This window comes from Ursus arctos, unplaced genomic scaffold (assembly GCF_023065955.2).
Source record: "Ursus arctos isolate Adak ecotype North America unplaced genomic scaffold, UrsArc2.0 scaffold_34, whole genome shotgun sequence".
In the NCBI taxonomy this organism is placed as follows: Eukaryota; Metazoa; Chordata; class Mammalia; order Carnivora; family Ursidae; genus Ursus; species Ursus arctos.
In genome coordinates, this window is record NW_026623030.1 from 10382519 (window position 1) to 10401015 (window position 18497).

General features: G+C 43.4%; 1 protein-coding gene across 1 annotated transcript in view; it reads left to right on the forward strand.

Moving 5' to 3' along the window:
• HSCB (HscB mitochondrial iron-sulfur cluster cochaperone) overlaps positions 1-17226 on the forward strand; it is a 34994-nt gene extending 17768 nt beyond the window's left edge. Inside the window, exon 6 of the mRNA XM_026484721.4 lies at positions 14526-17226. Coding sequence (XP_026340506.1) covers positions 14526-14563 — 38 coding nt within the window. The 3' untranslated portion in view covers positions 14564-17226. The remainder of the gene's footprint in view (positions 1-14525) is intronic.
• The last annotated feature ends 1271 nt before the right edge of the window (positions 17227-18497 follow it).

Sequence of the window (18497 nt, forward strand, 5' to 3'; positions counted from 1 at the left end):
GCTCTGGAGAACGGGTTGGCAAACTTTTACTGCAAAGGGCCAGATAGTAAATGCTTTAGGCTTTGTGGTCCATCCTGCCTCTGTTATAACTGCTCAACTCTGTCATGGTAACATTTTGTTTACAAAAGAGGCAGTGGGCTAGATTTGACCCAGGGATTCCCAACCTCTGCCCTAGAACCGTATCTTCTTTCTAATGGCGGGCCCTTCACTAGTGCCCTTGTTAGTCTAGTCTTCAGGGCATTCAGTTTAGTAACCATGCAAAGCTGCCTAAGGATCTCTTAAGCCTACATTTCAAAATGTAGATGATATTATCAAGAGTTAGTCCAGTGTGGCCATGATGGGTGTAGAGATTACCAAAAACAAAAAAAGAAAACAAACCAAAAAACCGACACGCAGGAAGAAGAAGAAAGAAAGAAAGAAAGAAAGAAAGAAAGAAAGAAAGAAAGAAAGAAAGAAAGAAAGAAAGAAAGGAAGAGAGAAAGAAAGAAAAAGAAATTCCAAGAAATAACAACTCTTGGAGACATTGCTTGTTTACAATTGAAAAATCAGAGTTCTGAACCAAGGTTCAACTCCTAGAGCTTAAACTGCAGCCCCTTTTCATCCTCCCTCGTCCTTGTCTAAGAATTTATATCTTGTGAACCCTGATCCTGTTCTACTCAGTTTGTTAACATTTTAGGATTTCTGAAGGCAAATTAACCACAGCAGCTGTCTAGCTTAAATGTATTTAGGCATATCAGTCCAATCACCAGCCCTCTTACATTTTACAAGGAGAATGAGTTATTTGTCTGAAAACATACAGGGAGTCTTTAAGCGAACAATTACAGTGCAAGCAAATGTCATGATTAAATTGGGTGCCTCTGCAAATAAGTAGGAGATGAAAGTAGTGTTTGCAATACTTCTGCAGACAATCTTCATTCCTTCTTCAGAACAATGATCAGGGACCAAAACAATCTGACCTCAAAAAGAAATCAGATAAACATTTTTGGAGGAACTTCAAAGAAACTTTTCCCTTACCTGTTGCCATCAGCTGGAAAGGCCACTGGGCCTCCCAGCTAACTACTTCTGGTTTAGGGAATAAATAAAAAAGACTTTATTTCTGAGTCAGTGTAATTACTTTTGTTTTTCTTTTTTTTTTTCCCTCACTCTTCCAAATTCTTTCCCTATTAGGGTAAAGTCCAAGTTTTGCGGGACTTCTAAATCCAGGAACCCTTGCAAGTGTTCCCTGTCAAAGCCTTATGGGGAGGTAGGTTTCTAGACATCTGGAAGGTTAGCAGCCCTATTTGGACTATTTTTTGGGTTGGGTTTTGTTGTTGTTGTTGTTTTCTAAGTTCATTTAAGTTTTTTGGGTTGGGTTTTTTTCTGTTGTTTTTTTTTTTCTAAGTTCATTTAAGTAATCACCCAATGTGGGGCTGGAACTCATGACCCCGAGATCAAGAGTCACATGCTTCTCTGAACGAGCCAGCCAGGCGCCCCTGAATTAAAGTTTCTGACCAAGTAAAGCAAATTGAGCATTCACCTCCCTCCCCAATCATTCCCAATATAGAAAAAATTTATCAGAACAAATAAGGTATTTGGGGCCCCTGGGTGGCTCAGTCGGTTAACTGTCTGCCTTCGGCTCAGGTCATCTCAGGGTCCTGGGATCGAGACCCACATTGGGCTCCTTGCTCAGCAGGGAGCCTGCTTCTCCCCTACCTGCCATTGCCCCTGCCTGTGCTCTCTCTCTCTGACAAAAAAATAAAATCTTAAAAAAAAAAGAAAGAACGAAAAGAAAAGAAACTGACTGCGCTGGCACCTTGATCTTGGATTTCCAGCCTCCGGACTGTGGGAAAATTGACTCCTATAGTTAAGTCTCCCAGTCCATGGTACTTTATTATGGGGGCCTGACCTGAGTCATACACCTGGATTTGAATCCCAGCTCTGCCACCTACTTGCGTGAAGCCACGGTTATGCTAAGCTTCATTTCCTCAACTTTAACATGGTAATAGAACCTATTTCACAAGGTTGTTGTAAGGATCAAATGAAATATATTCTCTAAGCAAATTGCTTAGCCCAACACAGAGCACATAGTACACACTCAAATGTAATTTTTAAAATTATAATGACTAGTTTTATTATTTTTACTTTACAACAAAGTCATGCACAGAACAGTTAGAAGTTTCCTGTCTATTTGTGGAGAGGGATTTTATACCAATAATCAGAAAAATAATAAAAAGTTCCCATTTGGGGCGCCTGGGTGGCGCAATTGTTAAGCGTCTGCCTTCGGCTCAGGGTGTGATCCCAGAGTCCTGGGATTGAGCCCCACATCGGGCTCCTCCGCTGGGAGCCTGCTTCTTCCTCTCCCACTCCCCCTACTTGTGTTCCCTCTCTCACTGCCTGTCTCTCTCTGAATAAATAAAATCTTTAAAAAAAAAAAAAGTTCCCATTTGCTGGGGAGACTGGCTGGCTTAGTCTGTAGAGACTGTGACTCTTGCTGTCAGGGTTGTGAGTTTGCCCCCCACATTGCTTGTAGAGTTTACTTTAAAAAAAAAAAAATTGGGAAAGAAAAAGTTCCTGTTTGCTCCATAGTTACTATGTGTAGTACTTTGCATGAATCCACCAAATTAAACCGAACTTAACTCATTTTACAGATGAAGAAATAAGTTCCCAGAAGATAAGAGTCAAGAGTTAGGATTCAAACTCAGGTCTACCTAAGCCTATTTTTGCTCTTAGGGAGGCTGAACCGACCAGACTAAGTACCAGCCAAGACGATTAAACAATTTGTTTTGGGGGTTTTTTAAATATTTTTTAAAAGATTTTATTTATTTGAGAGAGAGAGAGCACACGTGGGCTGAAGGGCAGAGGGAGAAGAAGACTGCCCGTTGAGCAAGTAGCACAATGTGGGACTCGATCCCAGGACTCCAGGATCATGACTTGAGCCGAAGGCAGACACTTAACTGACTGAGCCACCCAGGCACCTGAGGATTAAACAATTTGTAACTAGGGGCCATTTACCAGGGCATGCATCATGCCAAACAGAGGCAGGACTTGATCCAAGTCCCTGTTTCCAAGGCCTTCATATACAGCTTCATTGGGCATAGGGATGGATCGCTCCCAGGTGTAGTAACCAGGTAAGGGTTCAGGGAAGAGGGAGAGTAGAATCCAGACAAGCAGAGAGAAGCTGTGTAGGTGTCCCTAAGACCCACCCCAGATCCAATAACTCTCTAGGAAATCTCACAGGACTTAGTGTCCCATCCTACTCATGGTCTGATGTATTACAATGAAAGGACACAAAGGTAACTCAACAGAGGGAAAAGGCACATGGGATGAAGTCCAATGGCAACTAGGCCCAAGGTCCTCTCCCTGGGAGGCACACAGGGTACACTGCATTCCCCCAGCAATGAGCTGTGACAACCTGTGTAACAATGTCATCTGTAAGGGAAGCTCATTAGAGACTCAGTACCCAGACTTTCTTAGGCACTGGTCACATGAGCTCTCTGCCTAGCATGTGCCAGAATTCCAGACTCCCAGAAGGAAAACAGGTATTCAGCATAAACTACATTGTTTCTACAAACAATTTAGGCACTGTGTGCCAGTCTTATCAATTCTGGGAATAAGTAAACTCTCCCTAAATCCAAATTCCCAGCCAAGGGCCAACTTTTTCAGCAGGCTTTTCTAAGGATATGCAATCTCAGGAATGCTATGTTAACTTTTTCCTGCACAGAAGCCAAGGGCAGTTCCCATCATAGCAGAGGGAATTATATAACAAATAATCTGTAACCAGAGAGGAAGGCAACTCCACTGCTGACAGGCTTGTTCCTGTCTCTGTGGCTGCCACCAGACAAAGGGAAAGATGCTGTTTTGCTCTGAGTCAGGATAGTGGTCATGCCCCCTAGCGTGTTCAGTAGCAGGTGACACATGCTTGCAGCAGACTTGGATGTAAAGCTTTACTTTGAATTCCTTTGGTTCTGTCACTTTTTGTGACATGTTGAATATATCGGAGGGGGCCAGATGAAAAAATGCAACACACCATTTTTTCGTTTCCATGGGTCGCTGTCAAGAGGCAAAAGAATCATCAGAAACATATCATCAGAGTCCCAAGGGTTAAGGGCTTCAGGCAGGAAACAAATACATGGATGATGGTGGTGGGGGTGATGTATTGGGGAGGGGTGAGGTCTTCAAGGAAATGGAGTAGATGCCCCATCTCAAAGCTGGGGAGGAGACACTACTAGACTCTGGTAATTGTTGCCACGGAGACTGTGTTGACAGTCTCATGATTTTTTCAAGAGAGAGATTGGAATTGAGATTTTAACAGGATATTTCCCTGGGGCTTCCAGGACCATGGAAGCCCCAAGCAAGAAACACCTAACTCAGCTGGGGGAAGGGGAGGAACAGGATAGGCTTTGCAGAGGAGATGATGTGAGAGCCCTAAAGTGTTAAAAAAAAAAAAATGAGCGCTCACCCAGTGGACTAAGGAAAGAAGAAATCAGGTTACAAATTATATTTGTGATACTGCAGATTGCCTACAATCAGACAGAACTGGGTTTCCCATCTACTGTTCCCTCTTACTCACTGTGTGACCTTGAGCAGTTTAGTGTCTGAGTTTCAGTCTTCCTATCTGTAAAACATGGATGGCCATAGCACCACCGTCAACCATGATGACATACAAATGGGACATCAGGAGTGAAGAGCATATAAAGCAGTGCACACGCAGTACTTAGCACAGAGCCTGCCGCTGCACTCAGCAAAGATTAACAGAAGCACGGAAGGAGATGGGAGCAGAGAGGATGGGCCCTTGGCCTCAACCGGAGATTAGGGGCAGAATCATGGGTGCTTCCTGAAGGCATTTGGCATTTTCAAGTAGATAAGCAAGAGACACGGGGTGCAAGTAAAGAAGAATCGTATTGTACTGGGGTTGGGGAGGGGGAGTAGCGGGAGGGTGACAGAGATGAGATTAAGAGAGAGGCAGCCAGGTCAGGAGGAACACTGCAGTTGACCCTTGAACAACACAGGTTTCAGCTATGTGGGTCCATTCATGCACAGATAATTTTCAATACAGTTCAGTACTATAAATGTATTTTCTCTTCCTCATGATTTTCTAAAAAGCATTTTCTTCTCCCTAGCTTACTTGACCATAAGAATACAGTGTATAACACATAGAGCATACAAAATACGTGTCAATCAACTGTTTGTTATCGGTAAGGCCTCTGGTCAACAGTTGGCTATTAGTAGTTAAGTTTTTGGAAAGTCAGGAGTTATACATGGATTTTCTTCCTTCCTTTCTTTCTTTTTTTTTTCTTTCTTTTTTCTTTCCTTCTTTCTTTCTTTCGTTCCTTCCTCCCTTCCTTCCTTTCCTTCCTTCCTCCTTCCTCCATCCCTCCCTCCCTCCGTTCTTCCTTCCTTCTTCCTCCCTCCCTTCCTTCCTTTCCTTCCTTCCTCCTTTCTCTCTCCCTCCCTCTGTCCTTCCTTCCTTCTTCCTTCCTTCCTTCCTTTCCTTCTTTCTTTCTTTTTTAAAGATTTTATTTATTTATTTGCGAGAGAGAGAGAGAGAGAGAGAGAGTGAGAGCACACGCAGGGAGGAGAGGGAGAAGGCTCACCAGCAGGGAGCCCGATGCAGGGCTCAATCCCAGGACCCTGGGATTATGACCAGACTCAAAGGCACCAACCCTTCTGTGTAATGTGTATTTTTTTTTAAGAGCATTAAGGTTTCTTTTTTTTTTTTTTTAAAGATTTTATTTATTTATTCGACAGGATAGAGACAGCCAGCGAGAGAGGGAACACAAGCAGGGGGAGTGGGAGAGGAAGAAACAGGCTCATAGCGGAGGAGCCTGATGTGGGGCTTGATCCCACAATGCCGGGATCACGCCCTGAGCCGAAGGCAGGCGCTTAACCGCTGTGCCACCCAGGCGCCCCATAATGTGTATTTTTTTTTAATATTTATTTTTAAGTAATCTCTGTACTCAACGTGGGGCTCAAACTTACAACCTTGAGATCAAGAGTTGCATGCTCTACTGACTGAGCCAGCCAGGTGCCACATGTAATGCATATTTTACCACAATAAGAAAAAAGAAAGAGGGTCACCTGGGTGGCTCAGTCATTAAGTGTCTGCCTTCGGCTAAGGTCGTGATCCCGGTGTTCTGGGATCGAGCCCCCACATCAGGCTCCTCTGCTGGGAGCCTGCTTCTTCCTCTCCCACTCCTCCTGCTTGTGTTCCCTCTCTCGCTGGCTGTCTCTCTCTCTCTCTGTCAAATAAATAAATAAAATCTGAAAGAAAGAAAGAAAGAAAGAAAGAAAGAAAGAAAGAAAGAAAGAAAGAAAGAAAGAAAGAAAGAGAGAGAGAGAGAGAGAGAGAGAGAGAGAGAGAGAGAAAGAAAGAAAGAAGGAAGGAAGGAAAGAAAGAAAAGAAAGAAAGAAAGAAAAATGGGTTCTAACTACCAATTATACTGCAAGCGTTGGCTCAGTTGCCATCATTTCTTTCTCTGCTGTTTTATATGTGTGTGCTTTCATCATTATGATATTTCATATTCCATCTGGCTTCCCTAGTTTCAAATTCTCAGAGAAGTAGAGGAAAGCTCACTGTAACCCCTATATATCTCTTATTCACAATAGTTACCAACCCCCCCCCCCAACCCTGCCAGCATATGTTAGGGAAAAAAAAAAATGGCACACACCACTAGACCCTCCCAGCATATGTTAGAAAAAAGGATGGCGCACACCACTAGCAGGCTAGGTGGTATGGACCTACGCCAGCTTGCCCATGCATGGCTATTGGGTTCCTTTTGGTAGGCATCAGAAACCACCAAGAATACTGGGTAGGTCAAAGTTAGCTACTCTACCATAACCTTGTTACCAGATTTGTTTTCTAAAAGTTGTATTGAGATTTAATTTATATACCACAGGGTTCACCTGTCTAAAATGTATACGGTTCAGTGGTTTTAAGCCTATTTACAGAGCTATGCAACCGTCACCAGGATCTAATTTTAGGACATTTTTGTCATCTCAGAAAGGAATCTTGTACCATTAGGAATCACTCTCTATCTTCCCCTTCTCCTCCCCACCTCTTGCCCTAGGCAAATATTAACCTGTAGATTTGCCCAGTCTGGATTTTTCTTACAAACAGAACCATACAACAAGTGGTCTTTTGTACCTGCTTCTTTCCCTTAGCATAAACGTGCACATGGCTGGCTCAGTCAGTAGAGCATGTGACTTTTGATCTCAAGATTGTAGGTTTGAGCCCCCCATTGGGTATGGAGATTACTTAAAAATAAAATCTTTAAATAAATCAATGTACACATTTTTGCTTGGACATATATTTTCATTTTTCTTGGATCTATGCCTAGGAGTAGAATCGCTGGGTCATATGGTAATTATATGTTTAATCTGTTGATAAACTGCCAAACTATTTTCCAAAGTGATTGTACCATTGACAATCTTTCCACAGTGTATAAAATTTCCAATTTCTCCATATCCTTGTCAACACTTGCTACTGTCTTTTTAATTTTAGCTGTTCTAGTAGTTGGCTAAGTGTTATCTCACTGTAGTTTTGTTTTTTTGTTTTTGTTTTTGTTTTTGTGTTTTTTGTTTTTTGTTTTTTTTTTGAGGGGGCAGAGAGAGTGTGCAAGCAGGCTAGAAGGGGAGGGACAAAGGAAGAGGGAGGGAGACGGTCTTAAGCAGGCTCCATGCCCAGCGCAGAGTCCAGTCTCATAACCCAGAGATAATGACCTGTGCCCAAATCAAGAGTCCAGTGCTTAATCTACTGAGCCACCCAGGAACGCCCTCACTGTAGTTTTGATTTGCATTTCTGACTAATGATGTTAAGTATATAATCCCATATTTACTAGCCATTTATAAATCTTTTTGAAGTAATGCCTGTTCTCATCCTTTGCCCTTTTAAAAACTGGGTTGTCTTTTTACCATTGAGTTAATTTTTCACATATTGTGATACAATTCCCTTTTTGGATATATGATTTGCAAATATTTTCTCCTATTTTGTGAGTTATGTTTTCACCTTGTTGATGATGTCCTTTGAACCACAAAAGTGTTTAATGTTGATGAGGTCAACTGACCAGTCTTCTCTTTTGTTACTCATGCTTTTGGTGTTGCAGCTAAGAAACCGTTACCTAACCCAAGTTTACAAATACCTACCCCTGCAATTTCTTCTAAGAGTTTTATATTTTTAGCTCCTACATTTATGTCAATAATCCATTTTGAGTTCATTTTTGTACACGGTGTTAGGCAGGGACCTAACCTCATTCTTTTGCATGTGGCTATCCAATTATTCCAACATCATTATTGAAAAGTCTGTTCTTTCCCCCATTGAATTGTTTAGTCATCCTTGTTGAGAATCAGTTGATCATAAGTGTAAGGGTATATTTCTGAATTCTTAATTCTATTCCATTGATCTATACATCTATCCCCATGTCAGTATGACACTGTTTTGGAATCAGAAAGTGTGTTGAGAAGCTGGAGCCAGCGTATTGAATTAAGAATATGCAGATTGTGACCTGGTGAATGAGGGGACACAAGCCACCACAGAGGATCAGCAGGTAGCTTTCTCAACATCTGAGCTCCCACTTTGGGGAAGTGAAAACCACAGGGTTGTTGTGATTGAAGGTACAGTTTCAACACACACACACAAAGGAAGTAAAGTCACGGGATTTATTACTTACAGATCCCAGAAGTGGGGTGGCAGGTGAGAAGGGGATGGGATGTAGGAAGAGGTGGCCAACACAATGAGCTGGAGGAAGGGCAGGTTTTGTCCCAGGCCGTGAGTGAGCAGGAGATAGAGAACAGGGTAGCAAGCATCTATTACTTATAAGGTGGGTGACGTAGAGGTCACTGACTTTTCATGGGCTTAACTCTACATAGTTATTTTAAAAAGGTGCCCTGGGAAAAGCAAAGTCCTAAATTTGAATCCTTATTTAAAAGCCCAGACTCTGGATATGAGCAGGATTATCATGCTGTAAAATGCCTATGTGGCAACTCAGAAACTCATCACAGCAAGTTTGAGTCTATCAACTTCATTCTTCTTCCTCCTCCTCCTTCTCCTCCTCCTCCTCCCCCTCCTCCTCCTCCTCCTCCTCCTCCTCCTCCTCCTCCTCCTCCTCCTCCCCTCCTCCTCCTCCTCCTCCTCCTCCTCCTCCTCCTCCTCTTCCTTCTTCTTCTTCTTCTTCTTTTGTTAAGCTGGTCATGGAGCCCAGTCTGGGGCTTGAACTCACAACAGTGCGATCAGGACCTGAGCCAAGGTCAAGAGTCAGACACTTAACCAACTGAGCACCCAGGTGCCCCTCATTCCTCTTTTTTAAGACTCTGTGGCTATTCTGGGTTGCTTGCTTTTCTGACACCAGTGTAATACTATAGCGTAATTCTGACACTAATCACCCACAGTTAGTGTGAGACTTTGTAGATTTAAAGGTGCAGGTTTAATTCCAACAAGATTGCCCTTATTTCAGATGTCAGCCTCAAGGGGGGGTCCTCAGGCCATCCATACTTACGACAGACAGGCTATGAATTCAAGAGGTTCCCATGACCCCTCTTAGAATCAGCAATTCACTAGAATGATTCATATAACTCAAAACAAAGTTATATTTGTGACTACAGTTGTAAGAAGGATACAAATGAAGGGACACATAGTGCAAGATCTGGCAAGGTCCTGAAGAGAGAGCGTCCGAGACCTCTCCCCATGGAATCAGGGCATGTCACCCTCCCAGGCACATCAGTGTGTTCACCAACCAGGAAGCTCTACTGAGCTTTGGTGTCCAGAGTTTTTATTGGGGTTTTATTATGTAAATATCATTGACTGAATATTGGCCATGTAGTTGAATTCCATCTTCAGCCTCCCTCCCATTGCTGGACGCTGAGCTGGCTCCAAGTCCCCATCTTCTAATCACATAGTTGGTCTCTCTAGTGACCAGCCCCCATCTGGAGTCATCTCATTCATTAACATAAACTCAGGAGTGACGAAAGATGCCCAGGAATAACAAGGACACACTTATTGTTCAGGAGATTCCAAGGATTTAGAGTATCCCTCCAGGGGCACCTGGGTGGCTCTGTCCATTAAGCTTCTGATTTTGACTTGGGTCATGATTGCGCGGTCCTGGGATGGAGCCAGCCCTGCATCGGGAATCCCCACTCAGCAGGGAGTCTGCTTCTCCCTCTCCCTCTGCCCCTCCCCACCTTGTACGCGCTCTCTCTCTCTCTTTCTCAAATAAATAAATTAAATCTTTAAAAAATAAAATAGATTATCCCTCTAGGAACCAGAAACAAAGGCCAAATTATTATACAACACTTGCATCTCTGTATGAATTTTACAATCAGTTTGTCAATATATGCAAAAAGAAGTCAACTGGAATTTTCATAAGGATTGCATTGAGTTTGTAGATCAATGTGGGGAGTGTTCAGTATTTAAGCAACAGTGTTGGGGCGCCTGGGTGGCTCAGTCGGTTAAGCATCTGCCTTTGGCTCAGGTCATGATCCTGGAGTCGTGGGATCAAGCCCCACATCAGGCTCCCTACTCAGCAGGGAGTCTACTTCTCCCTCTGCCCCTCACTTCACTCTCGTGCTCTCTCTCACTCTCAAATAAAAAAATAAAATTTTTAAAAAGAAAAACAACTGTGTAAATCTTCTGACCCATGAACACAGGCTTTTTATTTATTTAGATCATCTTTAATTTCTTTCAACAGGATTTTGTAATTTCAGTGTAAAAGTCATGTGCTTATTTTATTATTTATTCCTAAGTATTTTATTCTTTGTTTTTTTTTTTAATTTTTTTTTTTAAAGATTTTGTTTTTAAGTAATCTCCACACCCAACATGGGGCTTGAACTCACAGCCCCAAGATCAAGAGTTGCATGCTCTACCAAGTGAGCCAGTCAGGGGGCCCTTATTCTTTCGATGCTCTTTTCTTTTTCTTTTTTAAAGATTTTATTTTTTTATTTGAGAGAGAAAGCGTGCACAAGCCGGGGGAGGGGCAGAGGGAAAGGGAGAAGCAGGCTCATCGCTGAGCAGGGAACCCAACGCGAGCTTGATGCCAGGACCCTGGGATCGTCCAGACTTGAGCCAAAGGCAGGCACTCAACAGAATGAGCCACCCAGGTGCCCCTATTGCTCTTACAAATGGAATTATTCTCTCTCTCTTTTCTTTAAGATTTTAGTTATTTATTTTGAGAGAGGGAGAGAAAGAGCACAAGCCAGGGAGAGGGGCAGAGGCAGAGGGAGAGAGAGAATCTCAAGCAGCCTCCATACTGGGCTTGGACTCTGAGGCAGAGCCTGATTGTGGGGCTCCCTCTTGGGACCGTGAGAGCATGACCTGAGCTGAAATCAAGAGTCTGACACTTAACTGACTGAGCCACCCAGGCACCCCAGTGGAATTATTTTCTTAATTTCATTTTCAGATTATTTATTGCTAGTTTACAGAAATACAACTGATTTTTTAATTTTTAAACTTAAATATTTTAATATTCTTAAAATATTGAATATGTGTCCTATAACCTCGCTGAACTCAATTATTAGTTATGATAGTTTTACAATTTCCTGGAACTTTCTGTTGTTGTTGTTGTTGTTTTTAACAAGCTCTACACCCAACATGGGGCTTGAACTCACGACCCTGAGATCAAGAGTGGCGTACCCTACAGACTGAGCCAGCCAGGCACCCCTGTAGGAAGATTGTTAATTATTAATTCAATCTCATATTAAAGGTCTATTCAGAATTTCTATGTCTTCTCAAATCAGCTTTGTCAATTTGTGTCTTTCTGGGAATTTACCCATTTCATCTAAATTATCGAATTTGTTGGCATACGTTTGTTCATGGTATTCCTTTGTAATTACCACTCTTTTCCTTTTTTTTTTTTTTTCTTTTTCATTTAAGTAGGCTTCATGCCCAGCACTGAGCCCAACATGGGGCTTGAACTCACAACCCTGAGATCAAGACCTGAGCTGAAATCAAGAGCCATATACTCAACTGCCTGAGCCACCCAGGCCCCCTCTTTCATTCTTAATTTTAGTAGTTTGAGTCTGCTTCTTATTTTTTGGTCAGTCTAAGTGTTTATCAATTGTGTTGCTCTCTTCATAGAACCAACTTTCGGTTTCATCGATTTTTCTTTATTTTTTTCTACTATTTCATTAATTTCTGCTCTAATGTTTGTTATTTCCTTCCTTCTGCTTGCTTTGGATTTAGGTTGCTCTTCTTTTTCTAATTGCATAAGGTGGAAATGTAAGCTATTGATCTGAGATTTTTCTTCTTTTCTAAAATAGTTGTGTGTAGCTATAAATTTCCCTCTAGGCATTGCTCTTGCTGAATCCCATAAGCTTTGGTTTGTTGTATTTTCATTTTCATTCATCTCAAAGCATTTCCTAATTTCCCCAGTGATTTCTTCTTTCTTCCTCTAGTTCTACTAGGTTCTTAGGAAAGCAAGTTTCACACAAAATTCTGCCTCTGGTAAGGACATTTAGCAAGCAGGCATGAAACAGCCGTATGACTTATGGCAAGTGCAACCCACGCCCTGATCTGTTCCTCTTGGCTGTTCTAAAAACTCCTTGCACAAAAGCTTCATCTGAGGCAAAAGAAAAAAGTATTCCAGTGTCAGAATATAACTAAGAACCCTCCCCACCACTATGCGGCACAGGACCCTTTAAGAATCAAATCTGGGATGCTGGGTCACCTGGGTGACTCCATCATTAAGCATCTGTCTTCTGCTCAGGCCATGATCCGGGGGTCCTGGGATCGAGCCCTTCTCCCTCTCCCTCTGCCTGCTGCTACCCCTACTTGTGCTTGCTCTCTCTCTGTCAGATAAATAAATAAAATCTTTGAGGGAAAAAAAAAATCTGGGATGCTATCTTGAGTATGGAAGGGTGAAGTGCTCACTAGATTTTTATACTTTATTAATGCCAGGATGAAGACACTTCTAAACTAATTCTGGGTAATCCACACATTTTATTTTATTTTATTTTATTTTATTTTATTTTATTTTATTTTATTTTATTTATTTTTTTAATCCACACATTTTCTAATCCACACATTTTAAACACGACTCATCATTGAAAAACTCATTCTAATGTCAATTATGTTAATGAGCAGAAACCTCTAGGGTTCAGAAGAGTGAAAGATAGCTGAAGTACTTGTAGGAGCTGCCTTTTTTTTTTTTTTAAGTAGGCTCAACACCCAACATGGGGCTTGAACTCATGACCATGAGATCAAGATCACAAATCACATGGTCTACCCACAGAGCCAGCCAGGCACCCCAAGGAGTTGCCTTTGATGAAATCTCCTTGCTACCCCAGGAGTGGGTATTGTGGTTAGGGAGGAGCATACCGCCCGGGGGTGGACCAATGCCAACACACGCGTTCTCTCAAACTGTCTATGCAGAAATAATATAAGGAAAATTGTAGACCACATCACAGTGTTACGCAGGCAAAACATCTCTGGGCAAAACTTTATTAATAAACCCAAGGGTTTTTTGTTTTTTTTAAGATTTATTTATTTATTTATTTGACAAAGGGAGAGAGAGCAGAAGTAGGCAGAGCAGCAGGCAGAGGGAGAGGGAGAAGCAGATTCCCTGCTGAGCAGGGAGCCTGATGCGGGGCTCGATTCCAGGACCCCGGGGTCATGACCCAAGCTGAAGGTAGATGCTTAACCAACTGAGCCACCCAGGCACCCCTGTTTGTTTTTAAACACATGTGAGAACTGTGAAAACTAAGTTTAATGACTAGCTAAGAATGTGTACAGGAGCCCCTCCCCTGTTCCTCAGGACAATGTGGAAACAAGGGAGGTGCTTCACTGCTCGGGCCAATTGCCCATTTCTTCTGCCCCACTCATGGGCACCAAGGAAATCAAAGAAATTTGTGGGTGTTCTCATTGACATTAACCCCGAAGAGCTGTGTGAAAATCCCTAATTTCATGTCTTCAAGCCTACTCTTGGCAGAATGCGTTCCATAAGGTACTGCAAGAGTTTGACATAAGAGCACTTGTCATTACCTCCCCTCTTCTGGCTCCAAAAGCACCACAAATATTTACTATACTAGAAACATATGTTTGGGTGCAAAAGATGGCAATTGTTACCAGAGAGAAGGACATATGTACACAAGAATTTGGAGGTGAGTGAGAGAGGCTGACAGAAATTCAATAGGAAACAGAAGAAAATCCAAACTGCTGGATGCAGACATCAGGTGGGGAGCTGGAAGAGATGAAGCAGGGAGGGAGGAAGGGGAGGGATCCCGAGGGAATTAGAGTCTGGTAAGGAGGCTAAACCTCCACCTAAGAGTAATAGGGAGTTATGGAAGGACTTAAAGCAGGGGAGGAACCCAACAGGATGGCATGTTGGACAAACATCTCTGTCTACACCATAGTTAACAGGCTGGAGGAGCAAGAGTTGAGTAGGGAGACTAGCTAGGAGATTCCAGCAAGCAAGAGATCACGGAGCCTACGGGGTCATAGTGATACTGATACCGCCAGTTTTCGGCCAAGTCCTACTTGCTTACGTGAGGAAGCTGCCACACACTGGGACTGTGCTTATCACACAGGTAGTATCTCCCATGTCCCTTGCCTTCTGCTGTAGGATCCCTTGTTGGTGTTGACCTGAGAAGCCACGTGTAGATGCCTCATCACCACTCTCCGTGATCACCGTGACCGTGCCAATGTCCAGAGGAACCAGTTAGTCAAGTAAAAATTAACAAGAGAAAAAGCAGACAGGGGACCGAGACTAAAGGAGACTCAAGAGACAAGAAAACCTAATGCACCATTGAATTATTATGATGCCATCAAACCAACTATAAAAAAACATTTAGGGACACTTGGGAAAATGTGATTACTGATTAGGTGATTTTAAAAAATTATTAATTTGGGGGACACCTGGGCAGCTTAGTGGTTAAGTATCTGCCTTCGGCTCAGGTCATGATCCCAGGGTCCTGGGATTGAGCCACGCATCGGGCTCCCTGCTCAGTGGGGAGTCTGCTTCTCCCTCTGCTTGCTGCTCCCCCTGCTTGTGCTCTCTCTCTTTCTCCCCCTCTGACAAATAAATAAATAAAATCTTTTAAAAACTTTTAAATTTTGTTAGGTGTGATAATAGCATTATGGTATAGGTTGTTTTTTTAAGTATTTGTTAGAGATAAACACTAAAACATTCACAGATAAAATATGATTCTGGGATTTGCTTTAAAATGATCGTGAAAGACTCCCATGACCTAACACAATATTTCCTATTTACATATTATAGCCCTTTATTTTTTTTTTAAAGATTTTATTTATTTATTCAACAGAGATAGAGATAGCCAGCTAGAGAGGGAACACAAGCAGGGGGAGTGGGAGAGGAAGAAGCAGGCTCATAGCGGAGGAGCCTGATGTGGGGCTCGATCCCACAACGCCGGGATCACGCCCTGAGCCGAAGGCAGACGCTTAACTGCTGTGCCACCCAGGCGCCCCTATTATAGCCCTTTATTATCTTCATACGCACAGTTTTTTCATACCTGTCGCCGAAATATCCCGATACTTATATGATATAAACATTTATGAACAAATGCTGCTTTTGAGAAGGTGCCACATGTTGGGATGTTAGTGGCAACATCTGACGTGCAGTTTTTACTCCACCCTTGATAAGAGAGGGCACCGCCATTTTTAAGTAGGAGCATTAATTCCTTAGGGATGGTGCTGGTTAATTTTATGTATCAACCGGATTAGGCTAAATGATGCCCAAATCTCTGGTAAAACATTGTTTCTGCATATGTCTGTGAAGGTGTTTCTAGGAGAGATTAGCATTTGAATAGGTGACCTGAGTAAAGCAGAGGGCCCTCCAAAGTGAGTGGGCATCAAGCAATCCATGAAGGACCCAAAGTGAACAAAAAGGCAGAGGAAGGGTGAATTGGCTCTTTCTCTCTGCTCCAGCTGTGACATCCATCTTCTTCTGCCCTTGAACAAAAAGGTGTGCCTGGTTCTCAGGCTTTCAGACTCAGCGGAGACTTAAACCATCAACCCCCTAATTCACAGCCTTCGGACCCTGCTGAATTACATCACCAGCTTTCAGGGTTCTCCCGCTCACCACAGAAGTGGTTTGGGAGTTCTCAGCCTCCATAACCGTGTGACTCAGTTCCCATAATAGATTTCCTCTTATGTATATATCTTACTGGTTCTGTTTTTCCGGAGAGCCCTAATAGAGGGATCTTCCCTCGAATATGCACTCCGTTGGGTGCTCAGCTGCAAAGAATGTTTCCATTTGCTTGTGGAAAGCAGTGACTGTGATCCCGGCTTTGGAATCAGCCAAATCTAAAGCCATCAGTACTACCTTGGAGACCTTGAGACATTTTCCTCACCTCTCTGAATCTTAGCCTCTTATTCTGCAAAGTGGTGCTATTGACACCATAGTACAGAGTTGTGGTGAAGCTGACGAAAAGCACACTTAGCACAGTGTCTGATCCAGTAAGTGCTCACTAAACGCTTGCTGCTAGTGTTCATTGTTTCTCTTGGTCTTTTGTCTTCTTTAACCTTGTGTCTTAGTCTGGTCAGGCTTTATGTAACAAATACTTATAAATAACCAAAACTTGTTTCTCATGGTTCTGGAGACTGAGAAATCTGAGATTAAGGTGCCAGGAGATTCTGTGTCTGGTGACAACTTTCAAAATAAAAAGTGCCAAGTGCACCCCAAGTCCCTCTTTTCCTGTTGGGTCTACAGTTGACTGTGAATAGTAGGGCACGAGGGCTCTCCCTGCCCAAACCTCCCAACACCATTTTTTATGATTTCCCGTTACTGGTGTTCACAAACCCATTTCCTAGTTCAAAGATAGCCATCTTTTCGCAGGGTCCTCACTTGGTGTAAGGGGCAAGGCAGTTGTCTTGAGTCTTTCATAAAGGCATTAATCCCATTCATGACGGCTCCACCCTCCCATAGACCCTAATCCCTATCCCAGAGGCCCCACCTTCTAATACCATTACAATAGGGATTAGGATTTCAACATATGAATTCGGTGCGGGGTGGGGGTAGGGGGAATACCACAAATAGTCCTTTGCACTCATCATATTGAACATGTTTACTTCAAAAGCACTTATCTCGGGTACTTGGCTGCTCCATCAGTAAAGTGTACAACTCTTAAACTCAGGGTTGTGAGTTCAAACCTCACGCTGGGTGGAGAGATTACTTAAAAATAAAAAAAAAAAATCTTAGGAAAAAAACAAAAACAGGGGCACCTGGCTGGCTCAGTTGGAGGAGCCGCTGGCTCTTGATCTCAGGGTTGTGAGTTCAAGCCCCATGTTGGGTGGAGAGATTACTAAAACCATAAAACCTTTATTATTTTTTAAAAGATTGAATGTATGTATGTATGTATTTATTTATTTAAGAAAGAGAAAGCCGGAGCAGGGGGAGGAGCAGAGGGAGAGGAAGAGAGAGACTCCCCACTGAGCAGGGAGCCTGACATGGGGCTCCCAGGACCCCGGGACCATTACCTGAGAAGAAGGCAGATGCTTAACCAGCTGGGCCACCCAGGAGCCCCCCAAAATAAAATCTTTATTTTTCTTTTTAAAGATTTTATTCATCTATTTGGCAGAGAGAGAGACAGTGAGAGAAAGAACGCAAGCAGGGGGAGTGGGAGAGGGAGAAGCAGGCTCCTCACCAAGCAGGGAGCCTAATGCGGGGCTCGAACCCAGGACCCTGGTACCCTGACCTGAGCCGAAGGCAGACACTTAACGACTGAGCCACCCAGGTGCCCCTATAAGTTAACCATTTGTTTTTCCTTTCCCTTAGCTTTAGGGCAGCCAGGAGTGCCTGAGGAAGGTCGCACAGAGCCCACCTGGAGGTGGAAGGGGTTACAGGCTGTTAACCTGCGCTTTGTCCTCAGGTTGACTTCTGCTCGCTCATTATACACTAGCACACACACATCTGTGTGCGCACATGTTCCCCAGTGATCTGTCATGTCCACTAACTCAGAAAATGAACAGGTGGGCCTTGGTGCGCTGCCCAGCCAACTGCTCCATCCCGGGAAACCCCAGGGGGGCTGGGCAAATCAAAAGCATAGCTCCTGGCTGGGTTTGCCAACACTGTTGCTAAACAAACTCGGATGAACTCACAGCAAGTGAAGCCGATCACTCCAAAGACAAGGGTTGGGAACGGAGAGAGAAATTTATTTTGGGGGAGGTGGCCAATTCCAGCCTTCACAACTGACTTCTCCGCCTGCAAGATGGGTACCTAGAGTTTTATAAGGAGAGCTTCAGGCAGACAGGGAGTGATCGTGGCTGGGGTTTGGGGTGTCCAGCCCACCACCAAGGGCACAGAAGGGGATGTATGCGGTGTGGCCTTCTAGGCATTCAGGAGCTATCGGGGCTTTTCTGGACTGGCAATTGGAATGTTGTAATCGTTAATGCCTCAAGAAAGAGCAATGAGAAATAACTGTTGGGGTCTATAATTGCACAAGACAGCTTGCGTGCACCCACACATGCCCACACAAATAAGAAAAAAGACTAGAAGTGACGAGGGAGCAGAAGGCAATCTGAGAACAAAGCATAAGCCGACACCTCGAAGCTATCCCCCTGCCCCTCCTGGGTGGGA